The 22399-nt window shown below is 45.4% G+C and overlaps 2 protein-coding genes across 6 annotated transcripts in view; one reads left to right on the top strand and one right to left on the bottom strand.

Moving 5' to 3' along the window:
* Nucleotides 1-284: 284 nt before the first annotated feature.
* Nucleotides 285-20467, bottom strand: FAM76A (family with sequence similarity 76 member A). Of its 4 annotated transcripts, XM_048826214.2 has the most exons (11): nt 20311-20467; nt 19586-19650; nt 17954-18008; nt 17014-17166; nt 15794-15951; nt 14761-14847; nt 13947-14078; nt 6151-6286; nt 5774-5839; nt 4929-5030; nt 285-2285 (listed from the first exon to the last, which is right to left on the bottom strand). In XM_048826214.2, the coding sequence occupies exons 1-11, from the start codon at nt 20389-20391 to the stop codon at nt 2199-2201; spliced, it is 1122 nt and encodes a 373-aa protein (XP_048682171.1). In that variant the 5' UTR covers nt 20392-20467; the 3' UTR covers nt 285-2198. The 4 variants fall into 4 exon arrangements, with proteins under 4 accessions (XP_048682171.1, XP_048682174.1, XP_048682175.1 ...); XM_048826217.2 differs by lacking the exon at nt 5774-5839; XM_048826218.2 differs by lacking the exon at nt 13947-14078.
* LOC125624879 (uncharacterized) overlaps nt 20414-22399 on the top strand; it is an 87637-nt gene continuing 85651 nt past the window's right edge. For both annotated transcript variants that reach the window (XM_075121342.1, XM_048826204.2), the window contains exon 1: nt 20414-20801. In XM_075121342.1, coding sequence (XP_074977443.1) covers nt 20429-20801 — 373 coding nt within the window. In that variant the 5' untranslated portion in view covers nt 20414-20428. The remainder of the gene's footprint in view (nt 20802-22399) is intronic.

Below are 22399 nucleotides of genomic sequence, written 5' to 3'. Positions count from 1 at the left end.
TGGGATAAATTTGAAGTGTGTGGATGTAACTGGTTAAGTGACACTGATTCTTGACTGTGAGAATTTAAAAGATAGAAGCCAAAATACAAGAAAGCCGAATTAAAGAAAATGCTGTTCAATTCTTCACACACCCCCCACACCCATGAGTAGCACCACGACACCGTTGTGCTTCAGGTGCACAGCCAGGATCAGCAGACAAATCATTCCCAGGTGAGAGCTAAGGATGCCTTTTAGGGATTCAGCCCAAAAAAGGCAAACATAAAATATCACACAGATCAAGAGGATTTTGTTTAAAACACTTTTAACGTTTGTCAGAGTTTTGTACAAATCAAAGCATCCCTTTAAAATCTCCATTATTACAAACATACAAAGAAACAACGTTATTACTACAAACCATCAGCTACTCAGTTACATGATCAATGTGTCACAATTAAAAAAACAACAACATTGTATATACAAGGCCCTTCTCCCTCTATTATTATTTCTGTGTCCTGAGGGAAGCTAAGAAGCAAAGCCCCCATTTTTAAAAAAAATCCTATTGATACATTTCAGACTTTTTCTAAAAATATGTGAAGTATAAAATTAGGTGGGTTTTTTTTTTTTTCCGGCTGTCACACTCTGGCAGAGTGCAAAGATTTCTTAGCATCCTAAAGTCTTTTTAAAAACAAAAACAAAAACCACACGACAGTATCTGATGCTTCAGTGTGCTCTTCCACGCTCAAAGCTAACATCTGAAAAGTGCCATTGAATAAATTCATCTTAAAAAAAAAATTGCAACTCTCTACTTAAAAGATTAATAAAAACCCAGCTGGAGCAGCTAGCCCTGTCTCAAAGGGTCAGTGTCTCATCTCTTTCCATTTGGTGCCTGTCTACATTAAGGTTGTTTCCTTCCCCTACCCCCCCCCCCCCTCGAGGTAGGGTCTCTAACCCCTGAGCTCTCTCTTCACCTTGTGTGAATAGGGCTGGCCAGTGGGATTCCATGGAGTAACCTGGCCTGGAACGTGCTGACTTGAGAGCTCATCTGTGCATTTCCCCCTAATGGCAGAGTGCTTTTCTCCCCTCTAAGAGATGCCCTGAGGGCAGGGCTCAGACAGCTGCAGAGTTCAGATCACCTCTAATGAGGGTGGGTTGGAAGTACACATTCCAGCTGATCTTACTGGAACTGTTTATGGCCTCTTTGCCTCTGAAGTCAGATTGTTTCAGAAAAGCAGAGAACCTTCTCAGCTCTTTTATCCTGCTGGCTTTTGTTGGGAATGGAGGTTGGGGGCTTCTCTGCCCAGCACCCAAGAAGCACTTCCTACTTTGTGTCACTATTGACCTGACTGAACTCACTTCTTGTAACATCTGACGTTAGTGAAGTGGGGGGGGAGAGGAGAAGATATAAAAGGATCAACTTGATCCGGGACTTGGGAGGGGAGAGCGCGTCTAATACAGCCTCAAGCTCTCCTTCTGCCTTTACTGCAGAAGGCCGTGCCAGAGAAGTTAGATTAGCCCAAGCCACTAACCAGAGCCCCACAGGGCCACCATATGGTTATTATGCACAATTATTCTGCAAGACTCTCAAACCAAAAGTTATCAAAACAGGCAGTTAGGTGTGCCAAGCCAATATTTTAAAAACCCAAGAGAAATCTAGAGCCTGGATTCTGGAACAGGTTTTGAAAGGTAGCGTAACCGCTCCAGGCAGATCGGCGTGCTGCCTCCTGCTCCCTTTGGGGAAGATGATTTAAGAGCTTCCCTTGAAAGAAGGAACAAAACACTTGAAAATAAAGCTCTCACCGTGCCCCCAAAGCTCTTGGTAAGCCTGAAAACCAGCCAACAACGGATTGTGCCTCAGCCCAGCAGATTTTAAACTGCAGAGACGGGTCTCCAGTATCACAGGATCCCTGGTTTCTAATGTAGGAAGTGGCAGTGGTAATACCTGTTTTCCAAACAGGGTCTCTTCTGGAGACCATTCGTTCCAGGGCACGGGGGACAGCAAGATGTGTGGGGCACCGCTCCCTGTGGATCACTATACTATATAACAGTATTCAACAGATATTGAAACCAGACACACTCAACCATGCTGTTGAAAGGCAACACACACCAGGCGTTCCATCGAGTCCATAGCGATAGGATAGTAACAAGACTGAGGTTGGATTCCAGCCGAACAGACAGGCCTCCTGGGTTAATGCTGGGGAAGCTCCCAGTTTGTTTTTGTTTTAAGGGGAGGTTATTGCTCCTGACTTCTCAGGCTTTTTGCCCTTGGATAGGGCAGCTGCTTGCTTCAGGAGTTCTCTGTTCTTGGCCTGGAAACACAGTGAAAATGGGTATTTTAATAGCGTGGATCATTGTTACTCAAGAACTACCTGGACAGGCACAGCTGGCTTCCTGCATACAGACCAAAAGGGATGTAGAAGTTGCTGTCCTGGATCACACCAGCAAGGCCAGTATTCCATTTCTACCAGCTGGCAACACCTGATGCTGCAGAGACAGGCAAATGCCAATGTACCTGACCAACCTAAATGGGAGAAGGGGGGAATTCCTTCCCAAGTGCTGCAGGCAATCAGCTTCCATCACGAAGCACAACAGATTAAGTGATTTTTCATTAGACAAGAGAGGAGGGCCCTTTCAATTCCACTGGGAGTTGCCTGAGAAACTTCCCTTCCCTTTCCTTCCCCCATCCCCTTTCATTTTTTATTTGTGAGAAATGCTGAATTAACGGCTCTGGAGACCAAAGTCCACAGAACAAGGTGCAGGATGGGTAGTGGCAGTGCAACCTCCCCCCCACACTGAATCCCCAAATCCTCTTCAACTCTGACCAACTCTAGGGGTGAGTGGCTCTATCAATATTCCTGGCTTGTTTCACTCCCAGCCTCTTTACTGAGGCTGCCAATGTCACCAGGAAGCATTACTGCACTGGTGATTTCTGTGACATGAATCCAGGTCTCAGTGAACAAGAGATGAGACAGATGATTTCTTATCAATCACCAAACAGCCAGCGGGTAAAAACTTTCAGTCACTACTAACTTAGACTGGCTTCAAACCAGGCAACTAGAAGTGAAAGGCTCCACTGTATTACTACGAAGCCCCTGAATCACCTCTCTCCAAACTCTCTGGCCTTCTGCTTATCTTGTTGGTACAGCACAAGCTAATGATAGGGGTGTGCATGCAAAGCCAGACATGGCTCTTCTGGTTCAGTTTGCAAACTGCATTGAGTGGGCATGCAGGGTGCTAGAATGACCCTTGCCTACAGCTGAGAACTTGTATGAGCCAAGTCTCCAGCTGCCCTGGGCAGAGGCTTACAAACAAGAGAATGGATGCTACACGTATGCAGTGCTAGAGCAGAAAGGAATTTCTTCTGCCTCCTTCAAGCTTATAAGAACAGAGGCACCCACACAAACCTGAGCTTCCCCAGAAAAAACAGGACATTTAAGATTTTTTTTTTAAGTGAATCTTATGAACGTTTCCAGGTACCTGCTATCACTGCTACCATTTGAACTTTTATTTTGGAATCATTGGAGAAAAACAGTTTCCAAAACCTCTGCCAATGTTAGCTGAAGTTTTACACTCAGACACTGGAAAGACCAAGTTCTGGGCTGTCTCATTTAGAGCTAAGTATAAAACACACACACCTCTCCACCCAGGAATGGCAGGTATGCGAGGGCCAGCCAGTTCAGTTATTTGATACTTCTTTTATTTTAAAATGGAGCAAGTTTGGTGCTATTGGAAGTTGTTGGATTGACAGCTTTCCCCACATTGTGCCCGACAGATGTGCTTCTGCCCTGATCTGGAGGGACTGTCTCAAGAGATAAAAGGAAGCTCAGTCCCCCTTGGCTTCTCTACTGAAACTACCAACAAAGGCAACCAGTTTGTGGCAACATGTAACGTGAACATTTGCCTACTAGGAACTGGAATGAGAATGTCAACTCATTCTACACAAGTCACCTAAGAGCCTGCACGGGGAACAATTTTGGGTCACTTGGGAAGATTCAAGCAGACAACGTAAGAGATTATGGGCTCTGACTTCCATTACCAGCCCCACAAGCCATCCAGCCTCCGAATTTTTCAGTTCTAAAAGAAGGTGTCTCAATCCCATCCATAACATGACTGCTCGAAGCCTGGGATAACTTAAGAAACAACTTAAGACAACTTTAGAAATTGCATAGTGGACAGGAACTCACAAGCACTGATAGATTTCTGACAGCAACTGTAATCTACAAAAACCTGTCCTACCCTAATAATTAACTTGGGCATGTGGTGATGAGGAAAGAACATTTTCTGCTGTGTCTTATCCACACCTTTGTTTTTTGTTTTTTTTCCCCTCATAGTTAGAGCTTTAGCTGATTGTAAATGCCAGACAGAGTAATTAAGAAGATGAACTTTGCACCCATATACGATTTCTTTCTTTTAACCAATTCCCTTTTGACCTACTGCAGACCAGAATCTACCTCTGCCGATATACACCGTTTTCATGGCCTGACCAAAAAAAAAGGACATTTCCTACAAGCTCACAGACTTCTTTACAATTATATCTATTTAGTCTAACAAAAAGCACTACCCTTTGTTTGTTAGGCTTTGTTCTCCTTGGCTACTGAGCTAATAAATCAAATCAGGAGCTCGGTGGTGCAATGGGTGGATAAATAGGCCTTACAGTCTTGACACCTGGGTTCAAGCTTGACTTTGATAAAGTTCCCATCCAGTTTGCAGAGGATACAATAAAACTGAGCCCAGGAAGAGAATAGCAAGGGGGGGCTAGAAGGATTCAGGTGCACTGGCAGAGCAGTGTGGGGGCCAAGTCCTATTCGAACAGGCAGTACTTCAGGTCAGGACTGAAAGGCATTAGCAGAGCTGTGTGGGTGGAAGCCTGAGAAGCGTTCTGATCTAGACAGCGTTCTCAGTCACTCCTGCGAAGATCACAACCCAGCACATTAGAATAGAAATGCCATCACCTGTAACTGCTCCATGACTTCCTTGTGTGTCTTCTCCATTTGGTTCATTTTTGCCCTCATCTGGGATTCCTGGTACTGCAGGTCGGCCTTTAGCTCTGTGATCTAAGGAGAAACAAGCAAGCAGCTTTTGGATGAGTGAGGAGAAAAGGGATGTGTCCAGATTCCTTCACCCCGAACAGATGTCCTGCCCTGGAAAATGTCTCTGTAGAAGTCACCTTGGAGAAAGGAACACATTCAGAGAGGCACCATGTGGGTTAACACTGCGATCCTGTAGGCCAAGGAGGGTTCAGAACATTTACTGCCCAACTGCAGGCCAGAGGACATGCACCAAGAGCTGAGGCTAATACCAAAGGTGGGACCCAGACAGAGCCCCAGCATGGGTGCATCTTTAGTAACCCCAGTGCATTCTGTGACTCTGGGCAATTAATCTGCGGCCTGATTTTCAGAGGGGCTGAGCTCTGATAGCTCTTATTCATTTCTGCCCTGCTGAGCACCAATAGGCCACTAACCATTCCGTGCCTCAGTTTCTCTCTCTGTCAAATGGAGATAATGATACTTACCCACCTGATAACGAGGTTTGTGGAAGTGGATTAATTAACATTTGTAGCGTGCTAAGTAAGGTGTGACTATTATTAGGAATACTTTGAGTAAGAAAGAGGATTCTCACACCATGCTGTGAAAGCAGCCAGAGCTGAGGTGCGTCAGCAGAGCTGCCTGGGACTCAGAAGTGCCAAAGCAGGGGGTGCCACAGGTTGGGACTGAGACTTGTCTGAGCGTTGCCTGCTCTACCTATGCACACAGAGCAGCTATGGGCTTTCTTGGACTCAACCCCACATGCAACCTACCTGCCTACTGCCATTTCTTGCACTCCAGCAGTCATCAAGAACTGGCAGCACATAAGGCTGGGCATACTGGGAGTACAAGGCAAAGGAAAAAGGGGTAATCTTCATTGTGTGGCAGTGGATGGTCAGAATTTGTTCCTCTCTGCAATCCTGGCCCACCCACCTCCAAACAGCCAGAAAGCCACCTTCCTTCCTGCCACAGTGCCTGGCTCTTTAACCCTGGAAATTAACCAGCTTGCAGACAACACCCACCTGAGAGTTAGCTGGTTTCCACAAGGCTAACAGACAGACACTGTACAAATATGCAAGGTAAAGACCTTTAAGTATGTGGCTCATAATTCACTCTGCAGTTTTTGTGTGGAAGCGGTCCAGGGCTGTACCTTCTTCTCTTTCTCCAAGATCATCTGATCCTTCTGGTGCAGCATCTTTTTCAGAGTGGCCACTTCTTCCTTCAGCTGGGCTATAATAACGAAGTGGTCCGTGCCAGGGGAGTCCAGGGCAAGGTCTGGAGAAAAGCTGCAAGAGAGAGAAGAGAAAGAATCTCATCACACACTCTTCTACTCACCAGTACATGGAAGCCCTTTCACAGATGACATCGCAGATAGCGACATCTGAATAACCTCATCCATTCAAAGGCTACATAAGTTACCTATAACCTTGTAACCAGACACCATGGGAATTCAGATTTAGTCACATGGCAGGATCGCTGATGTCCTGATATGCAATAGAATTTGTATCTTGACAAGTTTAATATTAAGCGTTCAGCAAGAAAGGATGGGAGACTGTTAGGGATGTTTTCAACCATTAGTGTTTGAGACTACCTTTACTTGCATGGAAACTATCCATTTTCAAACCAAGAGGTATGGAAAAGCAATCAATGAGTTAATGAAACTTTATGCAATCACCTAGGAACCCTCTTTAGGTCACAGGGAGTCCATGGCAGTGGGGGGGAAAACCTTTCACTAAATGCAAATCAGGGCCCTGATAAACAATGGAACAGGAAAAAGAAATGAACAAATGAACCCCCTAACTTAAACAAACAATAGAAAGAGCACACGGAGGTTACAGCCAAAGTTATCTCAGGGGAAAACAGGAAGAGATGCATTGGGCTTTTTGTATTTTAATTCCAGCCATGGCACAATGATTTGGAGAAAAGCTTCATTACCACATCAAAGACTATTCAGGAAGAGAAAAAGAGTGAAAGGAAGATATACACTTCCTCAGACACACCCTCAGACACTATGAATCTAGCTGGCTGGCTGACAGCTTGTTTGGGCAAGACGCACACAGTCCCTGTCTCTGGTAAAGCATATTGTGTGTATTGCAAGAATGCCCAGGATCCCCAGTCATGGACCCCCGTTGTGCTAGGCACTGTACAAACACAGAACAAAGAGATGGTCCCTTCCACAAGTTATCTACCTAGACACCACCTTCTGTACTGTTTAGTCTGTCTTTACAATATGTCTAACAGTTACCCCTTGGTGCTAAGGAATAGTTTGCCAATATTACATGCTATTGCTGCTGTATAAATTATTTGAAAATTAATAATAAATAATGCAAGTATCTCACCTGGACTATATATTTGGAAAAAGAAAAGGAGTACTTGTGGCACCTTAGAGACTAACCAATTTATTTGAGCATAAGCTTTCGTGAGCTACAGCTTATGCTCAAATAAATTGGTTAGTCTCTAAGGTGCCACAAGTACTTCTTTTCTTTTTGCGAATACAGACTAACACGGCTGCTACTCTGAAACCTGTCATATATTTGGACTGTGCATTCGGCCCTAGTATTGGTAGAGTCTAAGGCAAATGCAGTGTGGCCTAGTGCACTGACAGCCAACGATCACCAGATTATTAATGTAACTGTTACTGACTCAGTCTGTGGCCTGAGACAAGTTAAGTCACCCGTGCCTCAGTTTACTCATCTGTAAAATGGGAATAAGAATATCTGCTGCCTACCTCCCAAGGGAGTTTCTTCAGTACTTTGAAAAGACAGAATCTAATTGGACATAGTTTGAATGATGGGACAGGGTCTCTGGGATGTGATGGAGAAAGGCTTTTCCTCCCTTACGTGGTGTGTGTGGGGTAGAAGTGTCCCTGTTGGGAATCCAAAGGGAGAAATTCAATGAATGGAGTTGTGCAGGTCATAAAAGTAACAGGACATGCTGGGATGGGAAAGAAAGGGAAGCTTAATACTGCAGATCTGTGGGGGTTTATCTGCATTAGAGAGTCTTATTGTCACAGAACACGTTAACTAACATGATGTTGAATGCTTGGTATTGACAAGAAGATGTATTTAACTGCATGTCAGCTGGCTGGGGTTAACACCCATAATGTTCTACATGGCCAGTCTTTGTCTATACGGAGCATTTAACGAGAGCCTGCATCCCAGAACGTTGTAATGTGCTACTTCTCTGCAATATGACACACAGGTACCAGATTCGAGTGAGGGAAGCAAAGCAGCCTCCAGCACCTTTATACATATGCACAATGCAGTAATGTCACTCTTAGCATCTCCACTCTCTCAACAAGAGCTTCAGGCTTCCACACACCACACAGACATGCTGAGGGAGAGAGGGAGCAGAGGAGAGCAAAAACTAAGATACTCTCTGTGGGGGGAAAGCAAAAGTTTCTTCACTGAATTGCCTGTTTACAAGTAAGCCCTTCCCTATCCTACTCCATTCCTTGGCCAAACGAGGGACACACAGAATCATAGTAAAGCAGGGCTGGAAGGGACCTTGAGAGGTCATCAAGAGCAGCCCTCTGTTCTGAGGCAGGACCAAGGAAACATGAACCATCCCTGAAAGGTCCAGCCTGGTCTTTAAAACTTCCAACGATGGGGATTCCACAACCTCCTTTAGAAGTCTATTCCAGTGCTCAACTATCCTTATAATTACAAAGTTTTCCCTAATATCTCACCTAAATCTCTGTTCCTTTCTGTGGATTAAGCCCATTACTTCTTGTCCTGCCTTCAGTGGACCTGGAGAACTATTGTTGTAACAGCCCTTAACATATTTGGAGACTGTTCTCTGGTCCCCCCTCAGTCTGCTTTTCTCAAGACTAAACATGCCCCATTTTTTTTAACCTTTCCTCACAGGTCAGGTTTTCTAATCCTCCTATTATTTTTGTTGCTCTCCTCTGGACTCTCTCCAGTTTGTCCACATCTTTCCTAAACTGTGGGACCTAGAAATGGACACAGTCCCCCAGCTGAGGTCTCACCAGTGCTGAGTAGAGTGGGACAATTACCTCCCATGTCTTACATACAACACTCTTGTTAATATACCCCAGAATTATATTAGCACTTTTTACAGCCACATCACACTGTTGACTCGTATTCATTTTGTGATACACTATAATTGCCGAATCCTTTTCAGCAATGCTACCACTGAGCCAGTCATTCCCCATTTTGTAATTGAGGAAAAAAAAGATTAAATGCACAAAGTAGTACTTTACATTTGTCTTTACGGAATTTCATCTTGTTGAATTCAGACCAATTCTCCAACTTGTCAAGGTCATTTTGAATTCTAATCCTGTCCTCCAAAGCGCTTACAACCTCTCCCAGCTTGGTGTCATCTGCAAATTTTATAAGTATAATATCCACTCCATTATCCAAGTCATTAATGAAAATATTGACTAGTACCAGACCCTTGCAGGACCCCACAAAATACATCCTCCCAGTTTGATAGTGAACCACCGATACCTACTCTTGAGTACAGCTTTTCAAGCAACTGTGTAACCACCTTACAGTAACTACATCTAGACCACATTTCCCTAGTTTGTGTGTGATAATGTCATGTGGGACTGTCAAAAGCCTCACTAAAATCAAGATATATTACATCTACTACTTCCCTCCATCCACTAGGCCAGTAACTCTGTCAAAGAAGGAAATGTGGTTGATATGGCATGATTTGTTCTTGACAAATCCATGCTGGCTGCTCCTTATCGACCTGTTATCCTCTAGGTGCTTGCAAATTGATTGTTTAATAATTTGTTACAGTATCTTTTCAGATATTGAAGTTAGGCTGACCAGTCTCTAATTCCCTGGTCTTTGTTCCCCTTTGTAAAGATAGGTTCTATGTTTGCCCTTCTCCAGTCCTCTGGGACCTCACCTGTCCTTCAAGAGTTCTTGAAGATAATCACTAATGGTTCCAAGTTTGCTTCATGAATCCTCCGCTGTATCCCAAGGTAATAAACATTGCCACGAGATTCAGACTTCCCATGGCCACCCACTCATGAAATTCTGCACTCCCTGGTTTGCTCCTGGCCAAGAAAACTTATTAAGGCAGAAGAGGAGACTGGAAGAAAGACCCATCTGCTCCCCTCAGCAGAGAACTAAAGGGAGAGATTTTGAGACGGTTTTAAAGAGAGGTTCTCATCCTATTGCACCATTAACAAATATTGGCAAGTCACAAGTAAAGACAGACGGCCTTAACTGAAAAAGAGCCTCAACTCACCCTTGAGTTTGGTGCCTAGAAACAGACAGTGGGGGGTAATTATGCAGGTGCAAACTGCATGTATATTTCAGAGTGGCCAGGTATCTGCCTATCTCATCTGTGTGCATAATCAGGTACTCAGGTTTCAGAGTAACAGCAGTGTTAGTCTGTATTCGCAAAAAGAAAATGAGTACTTGTGGCACCTTAGAGACTAACCAATTTATTTGAGCATAAGCTTTTGTGAGCTACAGCTCACTTCATCGGATGCATACAGTTGGTACTCAGAGATCCAACTGCTGTAACATGTCTCTGCAATTACTTCAAGGTGGAAAAAAAACCGAGAGGGTACTTTTTTAAAGTCATGTCAATAGGAGAAGGGTTTCTTTTCCCTGTCTTGAGTGAATCTCAAACCCTAACTTCAAGTTAGGAATGGAAGCTATAAAGTTAGCTACAAAATTAGAAATAAAACTGAAAAACAAACAATAAATCACTTTTTTTTGGTAAAAAAGAGCCTCTTAAGAAGTCCAACCAAAATATACCCCTGACATATACAAACTGTGGTACAATGATCCCTACACACTTTAGGGAGGGCCCAATTCAGGGGTGACACTCTTTCCTACAACCAATGCCTTTCTTAGGGATGATGTCTCAGTTGTTTGGAGACATTGCTACTAAAGTCAGGCTGGTTGTCAAGGGACGTTGTCAAGGTCAACGTTCAAATTACACTAAAAATAACTTAGAAATTTCCTCCCAACTATGAAAAATCTGCCTAAACAAATATTTTCTAAACGGAAGTAGTAGCTTGGCCTAAGGTTGATTTAACTACATCAAAGAAGAAGCAGTTCACCCCAAACCACCCTCTCCATGCCTGCAAACTGAGTACTTTAAGTATAAGCACAGAAATTTTGTGCATGTGGGAATATTTTTATTTAATAGAATTTACTGCTCAGTATTCCCTCAGGACAATATGGGTGAACAAATTTGTGTCTTAGGGCTCACCTACAAGGATCAGATAGAGGTTTTTCTGATCTTTCTGTGCTAAAGAGATGGCCCAGGGGTATAGTGAGTCAGCTTTTCATGTCTTGGAACTGGACTCCTTCAGTGGTCACAAGTGAAAGGAGTGCGGGTGTTTTAATCTAATCCACTGTGAACATTTGTCTATATCGTAAGACCACATTGAGACAAATATGGCAATTTCATGCAATATCCTTGAAAAACCTTATTGAATTAAGTTTAAATAACTTGGGAGTCCATTGTATTAAATGCAAAGATTATGTATTATCGTGGACTGGGACTGCATGTAACCTCTCTTGGGGAAAGAGATTATGTGAACCCTGGGAATGTTATACACTTCAAAGGACTGTACTGAACAATGTACTTGACAAGAATTTTTGGGACAAAGTGGTTTGCCAGGGGAATCTCTAGTGGGAGATGAATGCAAATTCCCTACCACCACAATGCAAAACCCCAGCCTTTTAAAGCTATGCCCCAGGAGAGGACTACTGTCTGCTGATCACCTTTTCCCAGAGTCTCAAGATCAAAGGCCCAAGGAAAGGACAGACGAAACTATTCACGAGTGTGCTAGTTCTGAGTTAAGGCTGTTATCAACTTGTAACCATGGGGAAAACTCCTACCAGAGACTCTGCTGGAATTGGGGAGTGATCTATGGTAAGCTTATTAGCATGCATGTAGGTTCTTTTATTGTTCTTAATGTGTTTTCTCTGTAATGTTTTCACCTTCGAGCAAAATGCAGATGCTGACCTGGTTAGACAGCCTGGCTTGCTGGGGATATCACAGTGAAGGCAGGGAACTGTGCAGCCTGGCAAAACCCAGTCAGGAAGGAGAAAGACATGGGTCTCTGCCCAAGAGAGGTGACAGCTGTGGAGTTGGGAGCCTAGAGTCAGTGCTCTTAAGGAATCATGGAGGGGGAATACAGGTGCAATTGACCTGAACCGTGACACACATTTGGTAGCCTCTATTCAGGAAGAAGCTATGGGCTGGGTGCAGTGGGCCAGGATTGAGGTGCTCTGGCACACCTGTTTGAGGTGGCTCAGGATTGGACTAGCAACAGGTGCTCAAGTCAAGGTGGGAAACACACCATTAGAGCTGTTTGGGACCCACGAGTGGAAGAGCAGTGAACTGAGTGAGTCCAACGTCAGAGTTGTGGGACTCGGTAAGGTGGAATTTGTTGCAGGACACTGTTGAGTTGCCCTGACAGCTGGGTGGTGATGATACCTAACTTCAGCCTATGCTATGCCCAGCTCTTGCCAGTGCAGTCAGCCTCTCCACTCTCTGCGCAGTAGAATTCACCCTCCAAATTAACCATAAAAACTCCAGAATGAGACTTTTTAAAATAAATAATTCAAATGTCACTCAACAATCCCCAATACACATTTGACAGAACATGATAATCATCAACTCAGAGATACTAAGCATGAACCTATGAAGCCCAGAGGAGTACCCATCTGCATCCACCAGGATGGAAAGCCAACAAAGGTGAAGAGTAGAGATAAGCTGGACCACGAAGGGGTTGCTACCAAGTCACTGAGCCCAAGAACACGGCAATTTGCCTAGAGCCCAAGGCTAGCACCTACTCTGCATAAAGATGCAGCTGCCCTCAGCTGTAACACAGAGGGATCGCCCATGTAGAAGCAGCCTTTGTGGGCCACACCTCTAAGTTAAAGATAGGGGCAGCTGCATCATAGAATTTAACTATTGTTTTGAACATCTACAAGGAAATACAGCCCCAGGATTAAACTTCACTAGCCACTAAGGGTGACTGTTGCCCCACAGCAACAGAGTCACATAGATTTAAAATGGCTGCAACTTATGTCTTGGACAACACACAGCCCCCTGTTGGAACTTAGGAGCAGCAGCTATAATTATGTATAACTTATTAATGGGATTTCCCTAAGACTAGAGTAAGTTTGTGGAGAGGATCACAGCCTACCAGGGCTTTCAAGTGAGAACAAGATATGGTACAAGAGTAAACTGAAATGAAGTAATCTAATTTATTTATCATTTGCTAAGTTTTTTTTTTGAATGGATGACTTGGAATTCGTATTAGGGCACGGAGCCTTTTTGCTTCCAGATAACGTGTGAGCAAGGTTGGTTACCGGATAATGGCTACTCGGTAGTTTATGTGAAATGAATTAAAGGAGCTCGCTCCCGTTCCTAGCGAGCAGATATTTAAGAAGTTCTACCGTCACAAGTGGCACTGACCTACAACACGGCTGGCAGCCTCAGCAGAGGTGCCACAGATGGAATAGCGCACCCTAAAAGTCAAAGTTGAGGTGCACTGGTAGAGGGCAGCTTGCAGCACTACTGCTTGTGCGGTACCTGCTCTGGCCAGGGGGAGGTGGTGTTCAGTCTCCTGCCAATCAGCATTAAATTCCATTTAAAGAATTGTGCAACCGCTACACCTTAAAGAATTCTTTAAACTCAGTTTCATGCTTTGGCATTTCTTACTTCAATAGCCAAAGACAATGGGCTAACAGGTGTCCTTAGGACAGAGGTGATTTGGAGTTAAATGATGAACAATTGAGATGGACGGTGAGCACTTTACCAGTGACTTCAACAGACTTAATAAGACTCTCTGGCACTAATGAGCCTACGCTGTGCTCTATATTCCCAATTCAATGCAGTTTGGAAGAAGAGCCATCGATGGGGACACTTTCCATATGTGAGACAATTTCCAGGGCAGGAGGGCAACCGGGGGTGGGAGAAAACGATAGGTGATCTCACTTCAGGACGTCAGTGCCTTGAGAAACAGGATAATGATGGGCACCGGGACTCTGTTGGGAAGCAGCCCACTGCACCAACACGGACGGGGCACTCTGGGTAGGGGGGCAAAGCATCTCGGGAGAGGAAGGAACGCTGAGAATCAGAGAGGAAAGGGAGGAATGAAAATATGCATGTACAAGAGTGTAAAAAAAAAAAAAATATCCATCTCACTCTCTCCTTATATAGCTAGTGAGGTCCGTTCTGCTGCATGCAAGTTCTGATGTCAATGGGAACTGCATGCATATAGCAGTGGCAGAATCAGGTCCACTGTGTTCAGAGGAAGCTGTTTATCACTTTTCCTCCCACAGGAGAGGGGGGGATAAGACTTCTCTCTATATTCTCTCATCTAATGATTGTCTCCCTGCATTCTATTCTTTATTCTGACTGCAGCCTAGCTTTCAGTCTAACAGATAACGTTCTAGCCCAAACTGCAGACCAGAGCCCATCACGCAGCCAGTGGCCACCCTTCCCCTGTCATTGCAGGGTGAGGATAAAGCTGATCCAGGCTGCAGGTTGTAACTGCTGGTGAACTCAACCAACAAGCAGTTTCTAGTAGGTACAAACATTGGGCATCTTTTGATTTTCAAGTGTACATTTAGGTGCTAGGTAGGCTTGGCCTGTGGGGTCCCAGAAAGCTGCTAATGCAGCCCTTGCAGTACCAATGTTTGAGAGCCCCATTCTGTCATATAAGCATCCTGCTAATTGCACTGAATTCTCTCTTACACAAACTTAAATGAGACCACCCACTGGCATCTTTCCCAACCAACTGGCTCACCTGTCACCATTGGCTGATATGGCCTCAAACTTGGGTTTCTTCTTTGGAATTTCATTCTGAATAGAGGAGGTGGATAAGGTTTTCTGGCTATGAAGGAAAAACAATGAAGATACATGTCAGAACCTAAAAGGCCTGTGAATCAGAGACTGTCCGGAAACAAGAAAGAGGCACAGATAAATACCATCTCCCACTAAAGCACACTCACAACAAGCTTAGAGAGAAGAGAGCTCCAAGCATAGTGATGGCCAAATAAAAGATAATTCCTTAAAGAGAAACTAGAGTTTATTTTATACAATGTGCCAATCAAACTTCTGGGCACATGAACATTCTATGTCCAAAACCATATATTTAAAGATAAATCTAAGTTGACCCAGTGTCAACAAGAACTGTAATACACTCCACAATGCACAGAAAAGGATCAGCTCATCCTAAGTCCCCACTGAGAATACCTGAGCAGTAGCCCCCAGATGTTCAAACTAGGGATCATCACCAAGAGTCTCCTAGGTGATCTCAGCTGCAGTGTTTGATCTGAGTCAGTCAATTTTGAATGCTGGGGAAACATGTCTAGTGGTCGAGTCAGGAGTCCTAGCTCTGCCAACTGACTTGCTGTGTTATCTGGGACAAGTCATTTCACTTTTTTATATCCCAGTTTCAGCCACCTGGAAGAGCAAGGCTACTGAATGAATTAATGCACTTCTGTCATTAATTTGACAAATGCAGCTTTAATTATTTGAGAAAACAGCGTGTCAGTAAGCATTCTGTAAAACAGATCTCACTGAGTAGTGTTGTGACACTATTAGGAGTTTAGGTTAGAACTACTGGATTTGCATATTCATTAAGTCAGAATTATCCAGGCTTTATGCAAAAAGATGCATAACGATGTTAAAAGTCACCCCAGTTACGCAGTAGTGAGGTCCAAGGCACTTCTCCCACTTTTGTTGGAAGTGGGTCTGATGAGTTTGAAGCAGTCAGCCCTCCTGCAGGAGGAAAGTGCTCCAACGGAGCATATTTGCAGCATTTACATGCAAGTTACCTGTTGTAATGGCTGCCACTGCTGAGCCTGCTGAACTGCTCCTTCTCTTGCAGGCTCGTCCGTGAAGAGCTGCTTAGATGTTTGCGTTGCTCTTTGGTCTTCTGTAGGACCCGTTTGTAGGACAACGTACACAGCCAGCACAGCAGCTTCCCATCCACCTGAAAGGCAAGTTGGGAGTCAGAGGATTTTCTCTCGCTTCCTCCCCACATCCCAAGCACAGAGTAGACAAGTAGCCTGATGGCAACTTCAGATCAACCATGCTCAGGATTTACAGACACAAGGTATGCAGTCACAAACAACACACATGCAGTGACTCAAGGGGTCCCTGATGTGGTTAGAAAAGGTGTTGACTGCATTCAACACTGCCAGTGCGATGCAGCCAGCAAGTCACAGTGATAAAAACTTGGCACAGCTACCATCCGTTCTGAGCTGACACTTCTTGGATTGTTTATATCACATGTTCCCCATGACATTTTAGAGCAAGAAATCACATCCTGTGCAATTCGGATTTTTATAAACACAAAGGTCAACACCTGGACTCGAAGGCACGTGCTTTAGGAACCCGAACACTAATACTCTGTTTCAGTGGTTTTCAACCTTTTTTCATTTGTGGACCCCTAAACGTTTTTGAATGGAGGTGCGGATCCCTTTGGAAATCTTAGGCATAGTCTGCGGACCCCGACAGGTTAAGAACCACTGTCCTATCGTAACAACAACCTCAACAACCTTGAGGATTAGACATAGACCGGCCGACATCAACAGGTCCATGGACCAAAGATTGAAAACTACTGTTCTAAGGGGCTCTGTCCAGATGGTGGGAACTACTTATACAGCGTCCAAAACTGTAGGCCTGGGGCCCACGTTAAAAGACTTATGCATATGCTTACCTTTGGGACAATTCACAGTATGTGAAGTTCCCTTTATCTCTACCACCCATTTTGGAGTGGGGTCCCTTCTCACTTGTGTGTGCACCTACACTAAGTCCAGTTCAGAAAAAGACCTGACCAAGGAACTATGGTGCTGAAAATATAAAGCAATCCAATGAACTTAGTGTTTTAACATCTCTCATTGCAAATGTAAATTCTTGAGCTGGCCAGAAAATACTTTATAGCCGACACGTTACTGTTGCGGAAATCCTGTGACTCTGTGCAGAAGATGAATAGGCTATTACTGTGGTTAGTTCTTTCACCTTTCCAGCCCCATTTTACATAGAAACTCACCTTCTTTCTATCATCCTTCCTGTCGAATGCACACTGTTGCTTGCACTGTTCACAGGAGAGAGGTGGCCCATACTTCTTCTCTGAGTTCGTACACCGCTGGCACTTGTTGCCAATAAATGCTGCTATTATGTTGCAGTACTGGCATGGTTTGGGCTTTAAGAAGGACAGATACAGTACGGGTTAGCAATGCTTTGTAAATACGTAGCACATGTGCGTTTTTCTATCACTCAGTCCCATCTTCATAGGGACTCAAGAATTGTGCATGTATCTAGATCAGTGGTCTCCAAAGTGGGGGGTGCGCAAGACCATCCCTGGGGGTGCACGGCAGGAGGAGCGCTCCTGGACCTTTGATTCTTTGGCGGCACGCCGGCGGCAGCTCGGCTCTCCCTGCTCCGTTTTCGGCAGCACGCCGGCGGCAGCTCTTCTTTTTTTGCATCCCTAGAGCTGGCCCTGGGGGTGCACGATCCAAAAAGTTTGGAGACCACCGAGCTAGATAAACCAGGGATCAGGCATCCAAACTACCAATCCAAATTACTGATTGGCCAGGATACTTGAACTTATACCGACTTCTGCATAAGGTGCCATGGGATCTTTAATGACAAGTGGTCAGGACCTAAGCTTCAAACCTCATCCTAAAGGGAAGAAATGTTTATTCCAGTTTCCTGGTCAAATTTCAATTTAGGTTATCACATTCTGATTTCCCTAAATCCCCCATTTAGTTTCAACTGGATATGGGATCGGTCACTTGCTGTCCTAAACTCATGTGAAGTATTGCCATTCACCACAAAAAAGCGTCTTATGTTTCACCCAAAAGGGCACTGCATTTCAGTAGTGTGTGAGGTAACCCCTACACAGACAGGCTGTTACACGTTTTCAGATGAAAGACAATGGAAATAGCATTATAATTATGAGGGTGGACGGGATAGTCCCCAGCACTTACCGTTCCATAGAGTTTCACATTCTGAGCACATTTCTTGCATATTGTGTTGGTTTTGCTATTAAAACAAAACATTAAGAAAAAGCAAGAATGAAGTATAACTGTGTCAGCAATATCTGGGTACAGATTAAGCCCTCTGTGCTTGAGCGCTAAATTTCCCCTAACCATACAACTCTCCTGGCAGGATTTTTGTATTCATGTTCACTAGTGGCTTTTATATAAAATGTATTTGCTACCCCTGCCTGGTGATGATAATCTACCACAGTGAGGTATTATTGAAAGACGGCATTTTCATAAGGCAGCCCCTTTAATTTAATTAAGACCTCAGCCTTTAATTTACGCACATATTTGCTCAATTGGAATTATGGTCACCAACAAAATGAGTTAGTTGGTCACCAGCTAATCTGCAGCAGACATTTAACCAGCATCAAACTACATGACTCGGCATGAGTGATAATCTCAGTACCGGAGAGGGCAAGCACTAAAATAGCAGGGTTGATGCAGATCAGGACTGAGGTTCATTGACCCCAATCCGCAGGATGGAAAACAGGGAACTACCTTGCACACTGCCTGCATGAAATATGCTCAGTGGCTGCTGGGATCATTGGTCCCTCTTCTTCATATATTCACAAAAATGAAATTAAAACCAAGCAGAAAACCATGTTTACTACTGCAAATGCAGAAGGACAAGACAGGTATTTACGCTACAGCATAGAGAATAAGAATCATTTTTGCATGCCAAAACACAGAAGGAGAACAGCTTCCAGGAGCACCCAGGCACTTCACTGAAAGATACAGCTGAGCACCGCCCAGGAAGAAATGCCACACATCATGCTGCAAAATCAAGAGCACAGAATGCGTCTGCCTGACAGAGATTGGGACTATGATTAGAGCCTCATCAAGGGGCACAACACTGGCCCCCCTACAAGCACTCAGACGACATATGACAGAGTGCTGGATCATTGAAGGCGCAACACAAGGGGCATGATGAGGGTTTCAAGGAATGGGCTGCTGTAACCAAATGGCATATGGGTTACGGACACAAAGAATCACCGGTGGAAGGAGAGGAGGACAGGAGTTTAGTATCAGGAACATTTTGCAACAGAAAACAGGAGCGAAGAAAAAGGATGGCTCAGGGCTTTGGTAACAGGATATGAAGCCTTTCACCTTTAGGTTGCCAGTTCATAAACAGCATAGCCCACTAGTTACCCAAAGCTATTACCAACAGATGGTTGCTCATTGGCTTATGTGAAATTAGTTTGGTAGCTCTCAGTCTTGTTCCCACATTACAAACCCTGCCCCAACTGGCACTAACATACCAGGTTCGCTTTTCTCAGCAGAACTCCCAAAGCCACCAAACTGTCTCCTTAGTCTTTACGGGGGACACCTAAAGATCAGGGTTAAGATACTTTAGTGGGGCAGTGTGTGTGAAGCTTGTACCGGTACTGCTTCTGCTGTACATAGTCTATGGAAAATTTCAGTTTCCAGGGCTGTCAATAAATGCTAAATTCACACATAGAAAAAGGGACCATGAGAGAATCAAGAGGCTGAAGTGGGACTATTTTGGATGTGTATTAAAGAAGCAGATGCCAACTACTTTTTATTGTCCAGTGTTTAAGCTTAGCAGAAATTTACCTTTCCTGTTGGAACTCGGTCCTGCAGTACGTGCACTTGACAATGGGATGCGCGATTCGACACTCCTACAGCAAAAAGAAGAGTTAGTGCTTCTACCACACACGTTCCCCAAAGACTCAACAGTCCCCCCCAAACACAACAACAGAACACCTTGGACAAAGCAGAAGTATTCTTCATGGCAATCACTCCTTCCAGAGCCCCCATTTCCCCCCCCCCCACTCCTCCCAGGGGGCACCATCCCTTCCAGGGCCACATCCCCTCCTTCACTCCTCCCATCCCTTCCCAGGGCTCCCCCAATCCCTTATCTCCTCCCCCCAGGGGCTCCCATCCTTTTCCCCACTCCTCTCAGGGCCTCATCCCCTCCCCGTGACCCCATCCCCTCCCCCACTCCTCCCCCTGCCCCCATTCCTTCCCCCTGCCCCCATCCCTTCCCAGGGCTCCCCCAATCCCCTCCCCCATCCCTTCCCAGGGCTCCCCCTATCCCCCATCCCTTCCCAGAGCTCCCCCTATCCCCCATTCCCCCCCCACTCCTCCCCCACCCCCTCCTCATGCCCCCATCCCTTCCCAGGACTCCCCCTATCCCCCATCCCTTCCCAGGGCTCCCCCTATCCCCCATTCCCCCCCCACTCCTCCCCCGCCCCCTCCTCATGCCCCCATCCCTTCCCAGGACTCCCCCAATCCCCCCGCCCCTCCCATGGACCCCCAAGTCCCCCATCCCCCCGGACCTTGCACAGCTGCTGCCCCTGGCTCAGCGCCTCGAAGGAGAAGCGCTGGTGGCACTTGGTACAAGCGTAAAGCGCCGCCATCCCGCCGCCCCCACTGACAGGCGCAGCCTAACCTGGGATGGGCGGTCGGGCAGCCGCGAGGCGGGGCTGCCACACCCGTCACCACCATTGGCTCTCGCTAACGTCGCTCCTCGGGCACGGCGCTCAGCCCGAAGCCGTCTCACGCGCCCATTGGTTTCCCGGAGTGCCACTCCTGTGTGAGAGGGCGGGGCACGCCGAGGTCCTTCGGGTTGGGGAGAGCGGGAGCGTTTACGTCACCGGGGAGTTCTCCCATCCGGGGTGTGGACGGCGCGGTGACGTCACCCCAGGCGCGTCCCGGGGGCTCCCTCCAGCATCCGGACGCTCACGAGAGGGGAGGAGGCGTCGCAGAGGCGGAAATGTCCCAGAAGCCCCCGCGCGCGCCGGAAGGACCCGGAACGGAAGTGGGGGAGGTCAGTTAGAATCAAGGACGGCTGCCTGGCTGGGTCTGCCGGCTTCTGGAGGAGGAGGGGCCAGACGTGGGGAGAGGGTAGATGTAAGGGGAGGAGGAGAGGGGGAGGGCAGATGGGTCAGGGAGAAGGGAGCAGATGGGAGAAGGAGGGGGTAGATGTGGGGGAGGTCAGATGGGGGGAAGGAAGGGGGGTGGTCAGATGGGGGAGAGGAGGAGGAAGGGGGGAGCAGATAGGGGGAGGGGGAGTTGGGGGTAAATGCGGGGGAGGAGACGCACAAGGTGGGGTTTGAAGTGCTACCATAATGCAGGCAGTACCACTGGAGGTGGGGGAGGGCAGACGCAATGGGGAGAGCTGTGTGAGAGGCAGTGTGGACGGAGACCTGGGGGCAGAGGAGAGGAAGTTGATGGGTGTAGATACATCAAAGGCAGAAGGAAAGTGGGTCTGAGAAAAAGAGAAGGGAGAAAGGGAGGCAGGATTCTGCATGTGAAAACCCCTGAGACTTGGGCTTTCTTTGTGATGGGAATTCCAGCAATTGATGGCTAGCTGCCAAAGTAGCTGCACATCTGCCAGCCTGAAACAAAGCAAACTGCAGTTTGCCACTGGTGTGAAGTCTGGGTAAGAAGGCCCAGCGTTGCCAATTGCAACTTTCTTTGTCTGCACTAAAAGTTTGCACAGGGTGTAGCTTCAACAATTGCTGGGGAATCAGGACATATTGGACCATATGAACTGGAACCATAAACTCACTGAACATTACATCTCACCAAATGAGGGTAAATCCATCCTTATCATCGTATCCACTCGTACTCCACACCTGAACATAGCCATTATATGAACAACATACCCTCATATCTCAATGTCTGTACTTTGACCCCCAATCGGGGATATTGCAGATTATGTATTCCTTACACCACCCGATCCTAACCGAACTTCACACCCCTTGATAATCTGTACGTTATTCCCTGATAATCAGAAACTTCTACGCTTAAACTCTGTACCATTTTTTTAAATTTTAACATCTTAATAAAATTATTAAATCTGGCCTTAGAAATTCTAATTACTAAAGTAGTACAAGGACAAATCATTACAATGTGTAAATGCTTTTAATTTAATAATAAAAATTAACCAGCAAGAATATGCCATCTTGATGGATGTAGATCAGGTGTTGTGAATTTAAATTTGGCCCAAAATATATTTTTTTCAAAAGAAGGCTTTTATAAAACTGAAAGACCCATTAGAAATTTTTCTAATTTTAAGACTTCAGAGAAAGCAGTTTTTAAATGAATAAATGTTCCCCTGTAGTGTTTGAAACCTAAAATTTTGCATCACTTAATAATCTGAAAGTGAAACTGGTTTATTTGAGTATCATTGCCCTCCCTGGCAGAAATGTAAAAACCAAAGTGCCGTGTAGGTTGGGTTTTAAAAATTCTTTCTGAGGATCTAAAGTATTATGAGTAACAGCTGTAAAAAAAATGACTTATGATCATCTTGACAAAGAATGCACAATACTTTTGTCTGATTCTTGGGTTCCATATTTCAAGTTTGCACATAGTTGCATAATTTCCTACTGCTCTCCACTCCAGTGAGGGATACCTGAAACT

This window comes from Caretta caretta, chromosome 19, assembly GCF_965140235.1.
Source record: "Caretta caretta isolate rCarCar2 chromosome 19, rCarCar1.hap1, whole genome shotgun sequence".
Lineage (NCBI taxonomy): Eukaryota > Metazoa > Chordata > Testudines > Cheloniidae > Caretta > Caretta caretta.
The sequence above is the reverse complement of the archived record's forward strand: the minus strand, read 5'-3'. Positions and strand labels throughout refer to the sequence as shown.

Excerpts from the sequence above, each read along its gene's own strand:
- FAM76A (XM_048826214.2), bottom strand. The coding sequence starts at position 20,391 with ATGGCGGCGCTTTACGCTTGTACCAAGTGCCACCAGCGCTTCTCCTTC. Across the intron at positions 19,651-20,310 it reads AGGGGCAGCAGCTGTGCAAG|GAGTGTCGAATCGCGCATCC; the intron begins GTCCGGGGGGAT and ends TTTTTGCTGTAG. Across the intron at positions 14,848-15,793 it reads AGTGGCAGCCATTACAACAG|CCAGAAAACCTTATCCACCT; the intron begins GTAACTTGCATG and ends TTTCCTTCATAG.